Genomic DNA, 16,690 nt, shown 5'->3' with positions numbered 1-16,690 from the left:
CCCCCCCCTCCTCTCTCCTCCCTTCCATCCCTCCGCTGGTCCCCAATCAGTTTGGCCTTTGTATACATACCTGACCGACCCCACACACCTGACGCATTTCCTCCGTGGACGGGCTATTTATTTAGATTTGGGTCTGGAGAGCCTGATACCTTCCCAAAGCACAACCATCTGTTCCTCATTTGCCGCTCCAGGCTCAGGGGCTCACACACTGGTTTGTATTGGAGGAGACGTGAACGTGAGATCCTGAACAACAACAGCCGCGGTTTTATCCGCCGCCAACTGTAGATTGAATCATCATGAAATACCTCTGCTGTGATAATTCCATTTAACTCGGGTTAACGTTGCATTAGCACCATTAAACCAATTGTACACTTTCTTAATTCCTCCTAAAAGATTGGAAAACACTTGGTTGATCGGACCGATCTGCCCAATTGAGGCTATTATCAATCTCCCTCTTAAGATGGCAGCCTCTCGAGCGGCAGAAGGTGAATGTAAGCCCTCGGCCAGGCCAAAGCATCCTTTAGTGCTCCTGGACCTAGAGCCAGGGAGATTATCATGTCAGGAGTAATCCGACTCGGCCCACAAGCACAACTATGGAGGAGGAGGAGCAACAGTTGAGGGGGGGAGGCAGGCCGAGGCATCAGAGGAGCTCTGTGCTCCACTTACAGTCACCACGCTCTCCCTCCTCACCCTCGCCCATCTTCTCGCCCCGCAGAGTTCCCCTGGCTGCAGCTGAGGAGGAGACCTGCTGCTGGAGAGAGGGTAAGGAGATGAGCTTTTTTCCAAAAATGTTTCTGCAGGAAGGAGAGAGAGATTCCCAGCACGTGGAGTGAATCTTAAAAGTCCTCTGGTCCCTACCTGACAGTGTTCCTCAGGTCCTGCGTCGCAGCCTGCTCCTCTCTGGAGGGAAGTTGGACGACAAGAAGTTCTGCGGTGATGACAGGAGTTGTCTGAGGTGAACCAGATGCCAAGTCGGGGGGGGGGGGGGCTTCTCTAAACAGCCGCCCTCTCGTCTGTCTGAGTGGATCGACCTGCCCGTGAAGCCATGAAGCCGTGAAGCCCATTGCCAACAGCTGAAGGAATGCTGATAGTGATCTTTGCCACTTAACAGCCGAGTTCTTTGGAGGTACAAATGTGATAAAAGAGAAACACAGCCTGGACCTGAATCAAGTCCGGACACCTCCCCTACTTGCAGGCACAGGGAGTAGTGATGCTTTTCTGGGGAATAAGCGGGATTCCTGTCCCAGCGCCTCGCCTGTGATGATGATGGACTTACCTATCCAGCACTTGCCTGTGGAGGTCAGCTGAAGACGAAGCCACGCAGCTAAGTCTGGATTAGCCGGCCGAACGGTAAGGACGCCACATCTTCTTCTGTTAGTTTAAGCCAGCAGCTTATGGGGAAGGCGTTAGGTGCCGCTGACGGGGAAGCCTCGCTCGACCGCTCGAGTGGCAGAAAGCACACGTTAGATTATCTGTATCAGCAGGCGCCCCCCCCCCCCCCCCCCCCCCCCAGGCAGTCGATGACGCCAGCGATGTTGGGAAAAAACGACGAGAAAGAAGAAATGATTAATAGTCTTTTAATCTCTTTTACAGGATTTAAATCTGTCGCCACAATGTTTATTTTTTCAGGGAGGAATATTTTCCTTCCGTGTCACTTATCCATGATGGTGGTTTTCATCATTAACAAGTGTGATTGCCTCGGCGCTCTGTTCCCAAAGGTTCGAGCGCCACTCCAACGTCTCACCAAACACTTAATCCACCTAATTATTCTTCTCCCTATTTATCATGTCTGAGGTTTAATTTCTTTTTGCAGTGCTGCACCTTTAATGCTGTAAATAATTGGCTCAAACTTTTTTTTTATCTGAAATTATAGTGCCCGGGGGGGAAGCTTGATGATACTCGCTATGGGCATTTTACTGAAGTGATGATCCCCCTCTCACTAAGCCCATATCATACGTAGAGATTATACTGTATCTCGCGGAGCCCCGAGAGAGGCCAGATCGAGGTTAAGCCGAAAGTCAATTGAGCTGCTCAACTTTCATAACCTGCCAAAGCTGGTCATAACTGCAGGAACCTGACGGGATAAGCTGCACTCGTGCACCGCTCCTCATTGTGCAGCTTTCATTTTGCAAGATTCTCCCTCAAATATTCACTGTGCACTCATGAAAATGAACATTTGTTTTTGCGCCGAGCAAATCACAGACATTTAAAGATGTAAAACATCATCATACTTCAGATGTCTGTACTTGCTTGTGCTTGCCGGCATGGGTCATATTTGGAAACGGCATTCAACGTGTGCCAGATGGCCGTCAACCTTTTGTAGCTGCAACATCAACATGTTTAACATGGGTTTAGAGCCGGCACTGTTGTGTGAAAAGAGGATCTGGCACGGACAGATTAGCAGCCAGAATAGCAGCTCGCCGACTCGTCCTCACAAAGCGGCTCAGACGGCGTCAATCTTTCTCTTTCCCCGGCTCGCTGAAACAAAACGATGAAGCGAGGTGACGTCTCCCTGCAGAACCTCGATGTCCATCAGGAGAAGCTCTTTAGAGGCTCGGCACCTCGGCTCCACCCGGGCCGTGACGAGGGCAGACAAATTGGGACAGGTGTCAAAGGCGTGCGATTCATCTCTTCGTCACACCTGGTCGAACGCCACCCTGAGGGCAGCAGCTTTGAGTTGTGCGTTTTCGTGTTAGGCTGTCGGGTCACTGGATTAATCTGAATAAATCCCCGGGACCCAATAATAGGCCCTCCGAAATAAAACGGGAGCTTTTGAAGCTTCGCGCCTACGCACGCTGATGAGTCGTGTTTAGAATTCGTAGAATGTTTGTAAGAAATCCTGACCCGCACATGTCCCCCCCCCCCCCCCCTCCCCCCCTCCTCCCACATCTTTTTCTTTCTCTTTTCAATAATGAACAGCAGCTTTCTCTCTAACAAGGAGCCGGCTTGCTTTAATTATCCTATGGTTACTGAGTGAACCAGCCGCAGCCGACTGAAGTGGATGCCCAGTAAAAAAAATTACAGCACTTTCTAACCTATAAGCCTTTTTTCCCCAGTTGCATTAGAACCCGGGCTGGATTTAGAACCGCCAATCCTGGCTCGGAGCGTCCACTTTATTTCACGGCCCTGTTGCGGCCCCCCCACCCCGATGGCACCACAACAGCCCCTCGCCCGCAGAGCATGTCGCTTTCTCCCGTCATCATTGTTCCCAGTGAGAGGCAGGGAGAGCGTTTTTCAGACGGACAAAATGAGAAGTGCTCTTCTGCATGCTGGCCTAACCCCTGAGTTTGAGGTGTCTGGTGGATTAACACACACACACACACACACACACACACACACGGCGAGGGCCTGGGCTCCGCCACCAACGCTGCAGCCAGGTGTTAACCCACGTGACTGCAGATAAAGCCGGCAGGCATTAGTGCTAATCCCGCCCTGATCTTTGGAATATGTCCCTATTACCTCCCCAAGCACTCTCTAGCTGTCCCCAGGCCTCCTGATGCTCACTTAAGAGGGGGAAGACGAGACCAGGGCCCCTCTAGGACTCACTCAAGCACCTTGTTTCCTTACAACGACACAGTAGGTGCCTTTACCGCTGTTTGTTACCCTCCTGTTATCTTTTGGGCGCAGGTATTTGCGGGGTGTGTTCAGAGGCAGCCGGGTCACATGGGCAGAGCCGAGGACACACAGCGGCGGTGGCAGTCGTGTGTTTCCAGGTGGACGCCTCAGGTGGGGCAGAGTTCGCCCCATTGGACATTTGTAGTCATCAAGTGGCAGCAGCATTATGTAAACTGGATTATCTGGTGTTATGTGATGGTGCTGCAGGGAGATTGTTTGTGTGTGTGTGTGTGTGTGTGTGTGTGTGTGTTTGGAAGTTAAGTGGGTGTCTGGACAACGGCTGTAGATTGGACTTTGCCTCGAATCTCCGCTGCACAATCAGCACGTCGTGTGATTTGGGGGGAAGTGAAGCCTCGTGCACGTGTGTAGTCGTGGCGTGTGTGAGTCACGGCGTGGGAGCGCGGGGCCAGACAGACCGGCTGTATGTCCGTCAGCAAAACGCCACAGAGCTGGTGGCACATCAAAATTGGTATCACGCACAAAGATGCTTTTCATTGGCGCCGGTCTGTGATCTCCTCTCTGTCATCACATCACACTGGTCCGGATCCAAGCGAGCTGACAAGATGCCCCCCCACCCGTCTGCCAGCTTCATTCATAAGTGTCAACCACAGACGGCCCTTATCCTCATGGTGACAGATCTCCACTTCATCTTCCATATAGGCCGTGGCATTCTGTTGAGCGTCCCCCTCTGGCACTGGAGGGAGGGGAGGACTCCAGTGCCATGCTACTGTAATTACATTAACGTCCAGCTTAGCAGCGCCACGGCCACTGACCCGATTACTCCTCTGAAAACACTCATTTCTTTGGTGTGATGTGAAATAATGCGACCTTTGAGTGGCAACAAGAGCGCGGTTGAGGATCCGGCTGCGACGCATGACTCCGAGGATACAGAATGTCTGAGGAATGGCTTTGAGCCACTGGGGGAATTCTTGGCCGAGCATTTTTTTTTCCCGCGTTGCCTCAAACGCTTTAATGACCTGTTCTCCTTCAGCTGGTAGCTCCTTCAGGTGACGTGTGACTGACAGCTAACACAAGGTGTGCTGCTTCTTACATACCTCCTCCTCACCACCACTCGCGCTATCAAAACAACTTCCTACTGGGGAATTCACACGTGTGAACTTTGCCTTTTTTCTCCCAGTGAATAGACTGGTTTCTGTGTTCTGGCCCTCACACGTTTGACCGGGCCTCCGAGCGTGCACGGGCACATCCGGGCCAGACAAGCTGCGGCTGCGTGGGAGCTGCTCCGGTTGTCTTTGCGACTCGCCTGCACTTTTTAATGTCTCTTGTTTGTCGATGGCTTTTCCTTCTGCTGCCGATTCCTCTGGGGCCTCCACCATATGCTCTGTTAATGCTCTTGTCTGTTTTCTGGAGAACAGCAGCGTCCTCCTCCTCCTCCTCCTCCTCCTCCTCCCTCGTGTCCCTCTGCTGCTCACCTAAAAAAACACTGGCGCTCCCCCCCCCCTATCGATATCTGTGTATTTATGTCCTGTGGAGCCGGGGCCAGTTGTGGATATTAAATGTCTGCCCTGATTAATCATCTGCGACCATCTGAGCGAGCGGCAGAATGCTCCTTGGCACTTTTATTGGTGCCAATCGACTCAATATAGAACTGATGTGTTTCAGAGTGGAGCAATTATGACAATCACAGTGTCCTCAGGGACATGAGATCAGGACCGTCCAGTGTCGGAGGCGTCGGAGGACTCATCTGTCTCTCGCGAGCTAATTGTTTTACCGAGATGAGCCTCGGAGCGAACGGGCTCAGGACGTTGAGTAATTATCCCAAACTGAGCGATTAATAGAAAACAATGATCTCATCCTTCTCTTCACATCATAATAAACTCTTTGTTTTAATTGGGGAAATGATCACGAGAAGCTTTCTGGTGCCGACAGAAACCAGAGGAAACTTTCCACCGAGCTGCAGCCGGGCGGCGAGTCTCATTCTGCAGGAGCCGTGGTTCCACGCTTGATTCCCAGACGAGCTCGTGAGCTGAAATGTTTGACTTTCAAACGAAAACCCCTTCATTGTGCAGAGGCCACTCACAAACCCCATATGGAATTATGAGAGATGAGTCAAGCTGTGACTGATAGGACTGGTCCTACCTGTTTATACTGTGTTTATACCACTGCAGCTTGTGTGTGCAGCGTCTTTGTATTTTCCCACTGCCGCGTCCAAAACACTCACACGCACTGCAGCTCTCCTATAGTTCCAACCTACTTCCCGGCAAAAGTTCAATTCCACAAGAAAGACCAAAACATTTTTCAACAGCAGCTCAAAATCACAGAAATCATTCATTGCAGCTTATTTGTTTCTATACCCGACAGAGATATGTGACATTCTGTCCCACTGTAAACAATCCAGCGGTCTGTATACGTCCAGGATCCAGTCTGGTAAAACACTTTGCAACAAGGCCGGTCTGGATTTGCTGTTAGCCGCTGCCCGTTTACCGTTTCCGGCTCTGGGGAAATGTTTTGCTCGCTGGTGACATGATACGAAAAAATACAAAGAGGTCAGGTTGTAAAACATCTCAAATACCTGCGGACTGACGGTGAGGAAAGAGGAAAAACGTAAAGAGTAAGTGAGCAGGGCCGTGTGCAGTGGGTGGGAGGGGCTGTGATAAAGGGATGTTCAAGCCCACATGTTCATTGGGCTCTAATCATACACGGCATAGGAAATAGGTGCGGTGAAGAGATTCCTTAAAAGACAGGAATGGATTTTCCCTTTTTTCAAAAGGACGTTTCGTAAAAATCTGCACAAAAAGGGGATGTTGTTTTCTTCAGGAGTCATGAAAGGACGCTTAAATTCACATCAGGTATTTTAAATGACACAAGCTTTGAAGAGGTTTCCATGGGGAGAAGGGGTGTGGGGAGGAGGAGGGGGCGGGGGGGGGGGGTCTTGCATAACTCATCCTTCTGTTTGAATCAAAAAAAAATCTGCCGAGATGTTTTTCTGCCCTCGGGCGATGCAACTTTGAACACACACTGCGTTCTCAGGTGTCAGCAAGTGATGTGGAGCCCACAGCTCGTGAACTCAGAGCTCAGTGTGAAAACGAGCTGACAGCAGAATCAGGAGAAAGTAAACTGACAGACAAATAAAGAGCCGCCGTTGAGAGACGTGGATTCACGGGCGGGGGGGGGGGGCACCGAAATGTGACGGCACAGACGAAATCCATTATGACGCTGTTCTCTGTGATTCCTGTGACTTCTGGTTTACATGGTTCGGATGAGTGACCGCTCTGGACGCTCCGGACAACTGACGCTCACGTGTGTTCTTTCTCTCCGCAGAGTTTCAATGCTCCTCCGTGTTCTAAGATGAAGTTATGGAAAGGTGCTACTTTTGCCTTCATGCTCTGTGGCGCAGCCCTGTCCATCCTCCTCGTTAGAAACATGGCCGCCGTCGGACAGTTCAGACCCAAGACAAAGTATCCACACACATCTTCATCCTCCTCGAGAGCGTCTTCATCGTCGGGATCGACGCCCAGAACCTCGCTGCCACCGGCGGTGCTGTCCCGGCAGATGGGCGGATCCCATCGGAGAACCCGCTCGGCGGACAACGTGAACTCTCTCCTCACTGATTGTAAGATAAACACTTTTTTCCTGTTTACTTCCTGTTCCTCACCAGGTGTCGTGTGAAGAGGTCTCCGGGGTTCAGGCCCGACACTCAGTACCTGACTCTGTAGTTTAGAGAACTGGTTTTAATGTCATCTACTGTGACCTGCTGTCAATTAGCACCTCATGATTCACTGGAACTGCACAACATTCTGCAGGTGTCTTGTTATGATGATGATGATGATGATAATCAAAAGCTATCACAAGCTCCGATAATGATCTCAATACACATTTTGTTCTTTGAACCTTTTTGCCAACGACAACATGTTTAGTTGGTGAATCATCTGAACCTTGACTTTCCTGAGAACTTTATCCACAGTTCAAAGAAAATCAGATACACCGCTCGTCACCTGTCCATAATGGTCGACTTATCTCCTCTTTCAGTTACCATGATGTTCCAGAGCTTCACCGAGGGCGAGCTCCAGCATGTGGTCGGCAGCTTGCTCGACCGGAGGAGGAGGAAGAGCCGGCGTCAGGGCGACAGCCAGGCCCGGAGGACTAAGAGAGCGCGGCGGCCGAAGCCCTGCTCCGTGAGGGAGCTGGAGATGACCGTGAGCGAACTGGGTCTCGGCTACGACAGCGACGAGACGGTGCTGCTGCGCTACTGCAGCGGGAAGTGCTTGGCCCACCGGCACAACTACGACATTACCATGGAGCACATGATGCGGACGGGCTTCAGGAAGAAGGGCCGCAAGGACAAGGTCGGCAACGGGCCCTGCTGCCGGCCCACGGCGTTCGAAAACGACTTTTCCTTCCTGGACAACAACAGCCGCTACCACACGATACACAACGTGTCGGCGAAGAACTGCGGCTGCGTATGACCCCAGAGAAACGGACGTGTTGTTTCTTCATGCTGCTCTCGGCCTCGGGTGGAAGTGTTAAACAGGGATGCTGTTAAAAGACAAACGCAGAAATCTTTGGAATATAAACTCAAGGAGAGGAGGAAGAGAAGGGAATATGTATTTGGCTGCTGCACGGCGGCCATGACAGACAGACAGACTTTGAATGCGTCTGTCACCACAGCTCGGGACGTTTGTGTGGATTCCAATGTAACAAAAAAACAAGACAGAACATGACAACGTTTTTTTATCATCTTTTCTATCTGTGTAGTAACACTGTGAACTGTGAACAACAACATAGCAACATTATTTGTGATATCGCATCTGATCGGTGGAACATGTTACTGCATTTCAGTGAATCGTCTTTCAGGCAAAAGAAAGGGCTCAAATGTCAACACACAAACAAAACAAACAAACAAACAAAGATACGTTGAAAGCACCAAAGTTTTCTTTAAGTTCTGTGCGGGACAGTTTGCACCGTTGACCTAATTATAGCTTCTCGTGATAAGCTATATTGACACAGGGCACGACTGTGTTTGTTGCATCCCTGTTACTGATTGCAGTGTTATTACACAGGTATAAGAGGAAGTGTTATTGATGATGAAAGAAAATACTTTTTTCTATAGCTCAAGGTTTGATACCCACTTTTAATAAATGTTTTGTATATGGATGATTTGTAGATTAACAGGGAGGACCTGCGTCACAACACACGTGAACAATATGAACATTGCTACCATTTGCTCTTCATAGTAAATCACAAGTCCTTTTTTTATTTTTTATTTTTAAATAAGCCAGTATTACAATTACCCATAATCCCCTAGAATTGCCAAAACACACCAAGTCAATTCAACGAGATTAATTCATTCACAATCTTAAATCACAGACTGTTTATAAAGATGGACGACAAGAAAACTGCCCACAAGGGACACCAAGCGTTCTTGATCGCCCTCTGGTGGCTGGCTGCGGTACAGCACATCAACCCTGCTTCCTCCGTGTTGAGTGTGGGAAGTTTACAAAATAAACCTAATGCAACCGATTGAATCAGAGACTCCCGATCTCGAATCATAAATATCAAACTTGTAGCAATAACATGGAAACTCCCGAACAAGTTTGATATTTCCGATAATCGGCTCCGACAGAAACACACTAATAGTCAATGAGAGCCAGTTCTGGGAAGAGTCACCAACCAGATGCTGCGGCTAAAAACAACAATAATTATGGGCACAATTAAACTTTTAAAAGTTAAATTTTAAAAGTAAACGATGGTTTCTGTTGTGTCGGTGCCTTGTGTCACACTGATATTCGTTGTCCAGTAAATTTGGTTTCAATTGGTTATGAGAGGTTATAAAAACAAGACGTCGACTAGCAATTGGTCAAGAATCGACATTTAAAAAAACAAGATGGCGTCACCACTGTAACTTCATCTTTGCCCAAACGGGAGGAGGCGGAGATCTGTCGTCCATCTTTATAAAGAGTCAATGACTAATTTATCTAGCGTGAACATCTCGTGTGTTAACACCTCTGTAATCGTCTCTGGTTGTAACTTGTGAATGTTTACACAGAGTTTCTGTAAAGTCTCACGTGTGAAAGAGTCAAACGCTCTTTTGTGTTTCTCTTGCTGACAGAAAACTATGAAGTCGAGACGTGATCTGTAATGTGTTCGCGCCCCTAATCCCCCCCCCCCCCCCCCCCAGCCTGCTGTGATCAGGGCAGCCTTCTATTGGCCCATCGAATGCCTCCTTGTTGTTTTGCCTCGTAGACTTTTAGCGGGAAACTAAGCTGTTGAAATTAATTATGAAGCATTTTTTTCACCTTCACTCTTTATTTGGTTTGAACCTGTTGCAACTGTTTGCCTGAAGTACGATAAATGATATTGTTCTGTCTTTTTTCCTGAGGAGGTGCAGTGCAGGGCGCGGATGCGGTGCATCTTTATTGTAGTTTATATTGTATTTATTTGGGAAGTAAATTATGGTTTTTGCATATTTATTTAGATTACCACACAGAAGAGGGACAGCTTATTATCATTAAGCAACTGTGCCAAAAAATGTTTTATCTAACATTCTATATTGACTGCTGAATAAACGTTATTTCAGAGGTATGACGGTGATCATTTCTCCCAAACTATTGATCTTTGGGTGTCAGATATTCTGTATTCAGCCTGTATTTAAATAAATAAATAATTACGTATTAATAAAAATGTTATCATGCAACCTCCTGTTAATAAAGACCAAGTGAATGCTGTGAGGAAATGTGAGGATCACAGCAGCAGGAGGATGAACTCATAAATAAAACACAAGTTACACCTTTTGTCCTGAATCTACACTGTCATTGTACCGAGTTGTGTGTTCCTCCATTGACATGAAAAAAGCCTCTGAAGTTTATTTTGAGTTAACACCACATAGCACAGGACAATGTGCAGCCAGAAACTCTCACTGGATTAATCCGCAGCTGAAAATAGTCCCGGACAAATTACCCATTTAGTCTATTGTCCGGGACTAAATGGGTCCCGGACGAAACTTTTGCAAAAAAAGAAAAATACCGAAAGAAACCACTGAAGCATCTTTTTGTGAATGAAACTAGCCCCCGTTTCTCCTTTGTCTACATTTAAATCTTCAGAAGGATCTAATAGGATTTGGGTGGAGTGCCAGAGGGTCATCAGAAATCCAATTAGTTTCTAATGAGATCTAAAAAATTGGATTTGATTTCAACAGGTATCGGTTTAGATTTGACGAATTGAGATGAAATGTGACAAATTGTTGATTTCGATTTGGGGAGTATCCACACACATCTTCATCCTCCTCGAGAGCGTCTTCATCGTCAGGATCGACGCCCAGAACCTCGCTGCCACCGGCGGTGCTGTCCCGGCAGATGGGCGGATCCCATCGGAGAACCCGCTCGGCGGACAACGTGAACTCTCTCCTCACTGATTGTAAGATAAACCCTTTTTTCCTGTTTACTTCCTGTTCCTCACCAGGTGTCGTGTGAAGAGGTCTCCAGGGTTCAGGCCCGACACTCAGTACCTGACTCTGTAGTTTAGAGAACTGGTTTTAATGTCATCTGCTGTGACCTGCTGTCAATTAGCACCTCATGATTCACTGGAACTGCACAACATTCTGCAGGTGTCTTGTTATGATGATGATGATGATGATGATGATGATGTTGATACATCAAAAGCTATCAAAAGCTCCGATAATGATCTCAATACACATTTTGTTCTTTGAACCTTTTTGCCAACGACAACATGTTTAGTTGGTGAATCATCTGAACCTTGACTTTCCTGAGAACTTTATCCACAGTTCAAAGAAAATCAGATGCACCGCTCGTCACCTGTCCATAATGGTCGACTTATCTCCTCTTTCAGTTACCATGATGTTCCAGAGCTTCACCGAGGGCGAGCTCCAGCATGTGGTCGGCAGCTTGCTCGACCGGAAGAGGAGGAAGAGCCGGCGTCAGGGCGACAGCCAGGCCCGGAGGACTAAGAGAGCGCGGCGGCCGAAGCCCTGCTCCGTGAGGGAGCTGGAGATGACCGTGAGCGAACTGGGTCTCGGCTACGACAGCCCCGAGACGGTGAATTTACAATTAGATTTTCAGTTTCAGGTTGTGATTTGAAGGAATATTTAGATTTGAGAATTGTTAACAAGAATTGAAAAAATTCTAATAATTTTCCACTGGATTGGCAGTTTTTGGTTTGAATTTGAAATATCTTTGATAAAAATTGTGAGATTTTAGAGTTTTTGAAGAGTATGCAAGAACTTTGTATCAGGCTAATAACTGAACAAGTATATTCGGTGTGTCGATGCTGATTCCCTATTGGAAGTTCGATTTGAGGTTTCTTTGTTTGAGGTTTATTATGAACTTCTAGCTTAGCTTTCCCTAAGTGTCATGGAGACCTGGATTTAAATGTAATTGCCCTGATACCGTGAGCCTCACAAAAGAAATAGTTTTGGGTTGAGGCAACAATTTCCCAGAAAGAAACATCGAAACCTGTAATTCTGCAAGAACAATCAGGAGGTAAGTGACATTTCTTACCCCCAACAATCAAGTTGTGTTTTCTCCCGTCTTAGGTTCTTTCTCTGCAGGATTATGCAGAAACTCGTGAACAGATTTTCATGAAACTTGGTGGGAGGATGGTACGTGGGCCAAGAAAGAAGGCATTCAATTTTGGCGCAGGTGAGGGGAGCATTGGGCTTTGGCAGAGGTTCGAGCTCCACTGAGTGCCGGTCTAGTTTTAACATGATTTTTATAAATGCAGCCACAGACACAACTGACATGAGATTGGGAGGAAAATTATACGAAAGAATGAAAATTAGCACGAGCATATAATTACACAGGACGGTCAGATGTGTTCTTCAGCTCACAGAAGTCTCCGCCGAGGCTAAAAGCAGCAAAGCGAAAACAATCGCAGGCACAGGACGCCGTGTATTCTGACTGAGGGGCACAGCTGTGGGGGTTTCGCCAGGTACAACTCTCTATAGGTCTGATCCACTGCAGACATTTAAACGTGTCATGGCAGGTAAAGCATACGTGTAATTGATATCATTAATTGTATCTGCATTCCTTTCATGTGAGTCAGACTCAGGTTGTTGTGCCACTGACTCACACCGACACACCGACACGCTACAAACCCATCATTGATTTAATTAGTTACACCTGGAAAAGGGGTCTGTTGCTGTGTTGAAATGCACTCTGGGATATCACTAAGAGGCGGGGGGGGGGGGGGCGGGTTTGTTGGTAATGTGCTCCAATCAGAGGAAATCTAATGACAGCACTTCAAGACATTCCCCGCAGTTTGATCATATATTTATAACAGTTTGCGAGTATCCAAGCAGGAATTTGGCTTTGACTTAAAGGCAAAATAAAACATGCAAAACTCGAGTCTGAGTGTTTTCATGTGACAGCAGCGATACATCTGTCCTACACTGTGTGTTCTGGGAATAAATCATGTGGAGGTAACTCAAGAGCACTATTTATTTGAGCTATATGCCGCCCTGCAGATGCCAGTCCCGACTTGGAGACGTGGGTAAAAGGGTTCGCTTCCCTCTCGGCCCACCCCTGCAAAGAATCCTCTCACTCTACTGCACTGCAGATGTAAATTATCTGGGATTTAATGTGTTATCGCCATATTTCAACCTCCCGGGTAGCAGGAGAAGCCTCCTCCTGAGGTGCACAGGCGAGGAGACGGAGAGCTTGTTACGCCCCGCAGACACGAATCCCAACAAAATGAGACAAACCGCCACCTCGGAGTTTAAACGGTGGCTGCAGGCGTTTGGCGGCAGCACGGGAGTTATCCGAGTTTAGAGATCAGAGACAGGTCACACAGAACGACGTGGCGGCGGCTCGGTCCTGTTAAACTGCTGTGTATTTGTGAGGGAAAACATAATCCTCTCCCTTTGGCGTTTATTTGGCCAAGTGGAGCACATGTTTGAATGTGACTGTGATGTAACTGTATTTATTGCAGCTGCGGGAGGAGAAATGATTTCAACACTCTGCGTTCGGAGCAATTGAAAATCTGATAAATGGAGAATTTCCTCTTGAAATTAAACTTTCACACCAGCGACCAGAGGGAATAGAAAAACCTGGACAGCATTCCTCCAGCAGGTTTTATTTACATTGTTTTCTATGTGTAATTTCCTTCCAACTCAAAGAGCCCAAAATATGCTTTAAAATGTTTATAGCTGCCTAAAAGTGGAACCACTTCGTCTCGGATGTAAACAGACATTTCCGCTACTTGCCACTGTGGTAAATGTTCCTCAAGCAGAATGTCCCCAGAGGCTCGGCTGAGATCCAGGGGACGTCCTGGGATAGAAGAAAGTACGATCAAAAGCAACACATGTAAGAAAATACAGCGTAATAACACATGGCAGCCATTTGATCACAAAGTATGATTCATCCCCAGGAATCTGAGGCATTCTGTGGTTTGACATTTAGAAAAAACAAAAAATAAATCATTACAGTTATTTGTTGCTCCTGACGTTCTTTTCACTGGGTGATAATAGAAGGTGAGACCTCTGGCCAGCGGGAGTTTACGAGGTCCAAATTGAAAGAGGTGACACTCTTTGCCTCCGGAGGACTTCACGTCAACAGGGACGCCCAGCAACACCCAGTGAACCCCCTTCACCCATTAGCCTCCCAGTTGGGTTCTTCGTTGTTTTACGCGAGAGGATTCCTGGATAATCTTCCTTCGTCTTGTAAACCGAGCTGTATGGGGGGAAAAAGCACATTCTGGGCAAAATTAATGATTATTTGTGTTTGCGGGGTTTAATAGGAAACCCCCTCGATATCCGTGTCAACATCCTAGCGTGTTGGAGGATAATAGAGTTAGTGTATACAGGACATCTGTTGTTGGTAACAGCGCTGACAAGATCTACAATAAACATGCCAAACTTTTGAAAACCCCCCTCCCATGTCCAGCTGCAGCTCGCTGCCTCAGCTCGAGACGTCTCCGGAGAAAGATGGCGGGGATGGAGGATGCAGCGGTGACTCTGGAGGACTCGAACAACTGCAGCGAGCAGGTGGTTCTCGTCCTCCTGAGCAGCTCGGGACTCTCCAGAGATTCATTCACACAGTGCTTTTAGCCCCCCCCCCCCCCATGACTTGATTACATTAAAACACTGGGCGTGACCCTTTTATTCGATTAGAAGATTCTACTGTAAAACATAAGGTTGTGTAAACATTGTTTAAAAGTGGAGATGTGCACAGGTCACAGAAACCTCATGTTAATTTATTATTCATGAACACCCTGTGGCACAAATTAATATTTAATACCTTTACACCTAGATAGAAATTTATAATTCACTTAAATGATATGATCGTTCATAGAGATGGTGCACTGTCGCCTCCCAGCAGGAAGGTTCCCAGTTCGAATCCCATTTCGTCCAGCGTGGAGTTCTAACTGTGGACTTGATTTGGGATTAGGTTGATTGCAAACCGTGATTTGACGTGGATGAGGCGTGAACGTGAGAGCGGTGGCCCTGTGATTCACTGGTGACCCATCCAGACGACACAGCCTCTCGCCCAATTGGCTCCAGCTGCCGCCCACGACCCTCCAGGAGTCAGTGGTGCAGATAATGAATGGACGCTCAGAGAGGAACTGCTCAATCTACAGCTCAGCTCATAATGGGAGACTGTCATGTGAACAGGGTGAGTTGATTGTCTGACGGGGTCCAGATGCTGCTGCTGCTGCTCAGATCTCCCACTGACCGCTCTCACTCGGAGGCCGCGCTGGTAGAGGAGCTAGAGCCGTTTGACTTGGCAGCGTTGTCTCTAAATAGATCTCATAAGAAACCGACTCTGCTGGTGCAAAAGAATGACGGTCATTCTGTGAGCGCGGCTGAACAGAGGATCCACTGTCCTCTGGTTTTCACGTCCTTTGGTCAAGTTCCTGCAAACAGTCCCACTTGGTTCCTCTTGCTGGGGAAATGCCGCTGATAGCCCGCGTTCTGGAGAGCTGCTGGACCATTAGCAGAGGGGGGGGCATTGTTGAGCAATCAGAAATCAGCGTGTTATTGATGCCACACAGAGATATACGTCAGGCCTCAGTAGAGAAGCTGACGGTTATCCCTGCCTCAGGATTCTTCTTCCACTTTCTCTCTTTGCACCTTGACACCTTTACACTCACCTTTAAAATACTTCTAATTCCAGTCAGATATGTATTTAAACAAAGAAAAAGGACTGGTCATTGCCGGATGTTTTGGCTTGTGCGTTGGTGGGTGTGTGTGTGTTGTTGGGTGTGTGAGTGTGTGAGTGTTGCAGGGGCTTTGGGACGGGGCTGGGATGGGGAGTGGCAGGATTTGATGGTTGGATCAGAGGGAGGAGTGGAGCAAGGTGAAGCAATGAAACGGAGTAATGATTAAATATAATAAACAAATGGAATAGTACACAAAACGGAATCAGGCATGTTACCTCAGTCAAGGAGGTTATGTTTTCACCCCCGTCGGTTGTTTGTAAAATGGATTCTAGATAAGATTAATTCAAACAAGAACTCTGCTCACTGTTCTATTTTTAAATACTGGCACACGTTTGCAGAACTTACATATTTGACATTTTAGGCCCCTCAGCCCAATCATCTTCTCTTGAGATGATCATTTCAAGACTCTCTAGGATTTTCAGGAACCTCTGCTGTTATTACACAGTTATTATTCTCAAACGTGTAAAGGACGAAGAGGAGGCAGGAAGTTTTGCTGAGCTGTGATTTCAACATCAGTATTCATTCAAACTCAGGCTGATCTAAAATCCATAATCAATCCTCCGGTATTAGAAAGTTCTAGTAGCTGTTTGATATTCGAGACACGGCAGCTTTTTCACATAACAGCTCCCCCTTGTGGAATAACACGAGAATGAAAATAGGGTATAAGCTATAAACAAATGAACACAGATGACAAAATGAAGATGAATGATAAATAAACAGAATATATATATATATATACACACACTGTATATGGGGTGTTTCTAGCGTCTGACTCAGATAATAGTGTGGAACCATATCTGACTATTGAGTAATGTATTTATTTACGTTACGTGAGGACTTTAACTCAAATCCACGTCATGCTACTCGTTCATTCCGGGTAGTGATCGCACTTTATTTGTCCAACATTTCCATCCTGGAGGAGGAGGATGCTTCTCGTAAATTC

At 47.3% G+C, this 16,690-nt stretch overlaps 2 protein-coding genes across 2 annotated transcripts; both read left to right on the top strand.

Annotated features, from left to right (window-relative positions):
• The first annotated feature begins 1,095 nt into the window (after positions 1-1,095).
• On the top strand, positions 1,096-10,355 carry LOC133968632 (neurturin-like). Its single transcript, XM_062404779.1, has 3 exons — positions 1,096-1,350; positions 6,898-7,189; positions 7,606-10,355. The coding sequence occupies exons 2-3, from the start codon at positions 6,925-6,927 to the stop codon at positions 8,040-8,042; spliced, it is 702 nt and encodes a 233-aa protein (XP_062260763.1). The 5' UTR covers positions 1,096-1,350; positions 6,898-6,924; the 3' UTR covers positions 8,043-10,355.
• Positions 8,957-14,635, top strand: LOC133968387 (neurturin-like). The gene is made up of 5 exons (XM_062404385.1): positions 8,957-9,025; positions 10,836-10,989; positions 11,422-11,640; positions 13,794-13,871; positions 14,472-14,635. The coding sequence occupies exons 1-5, from the start codon at positions 8,957-8,959 to the stop codon at positions 14,633-14,635; spliced, it is 684 nt and encodes a 227-aa protein (XP_062260369.1).
• The last annotated feature ends 2,055 nt before the right edge of the window (positions 14,636-16,690 follow it).

The sequence above is a fragment of the Platichthys flesus genome, chromosome 14 (genome assembly GCF_949316205.1).
Source record: "Platichthys flesus chromosome 14, fPlaFle2.1, whole genome shotgun sequence".
In the NCBI taxonomy this organism is placed as follows: domain Eukaryota; kingdom Metazoa; phylum Chordata; class Actinopteri; order Pleuronectiformes; family Pleuronectidae; genus Platichthys; species Platichthys flesus.
The sequence above is the reverse complement of the archived record's forward strand: the minus strand, read 5'-3'. Positions and strand labels throughout refer to the sequence as shown.

Excerpts from the sequence above, each read along its gene's own strand:
- LOC133968632 (XM_062404779.1), top strand. The coding sequence starts at position 6,925 with ATGAAGTTATGGAAAGGTGCTACTTTTGCCTTCATGCTCTGTGGCGCA. Across the intron at positions 7,190-7,605 it reads GAACTCTCTCCTCACTGATT|TTACCATGATGTTCCAGAGC; the intron begins GTAAGATAAACA and ends CTCCTCTTTCAG.
- LOC133968387 (XM_062404385.1), top strand. The coding sequence starts at position 8,957 with ATGGACGACAAGAAAACTGCCCACAAGGGACACCAAGCGTTCTTGATC. Across the intron at positions 10,990-11,421 it reads GAACTCTCTCCTCACTGATT|TTACCATGATGTTCCAGAGC; the intron begins GTAAGATAAACC and ends CTCCTCTTTCAG. Across the intron at positions 13,872-14,471 it reads ACGTCCTGGGATAGAAGAAA|CTGCAGCTCGCTGCCTCAGC; the intron begins GTACGATCAAAA and ends TCCCATGTCCAG.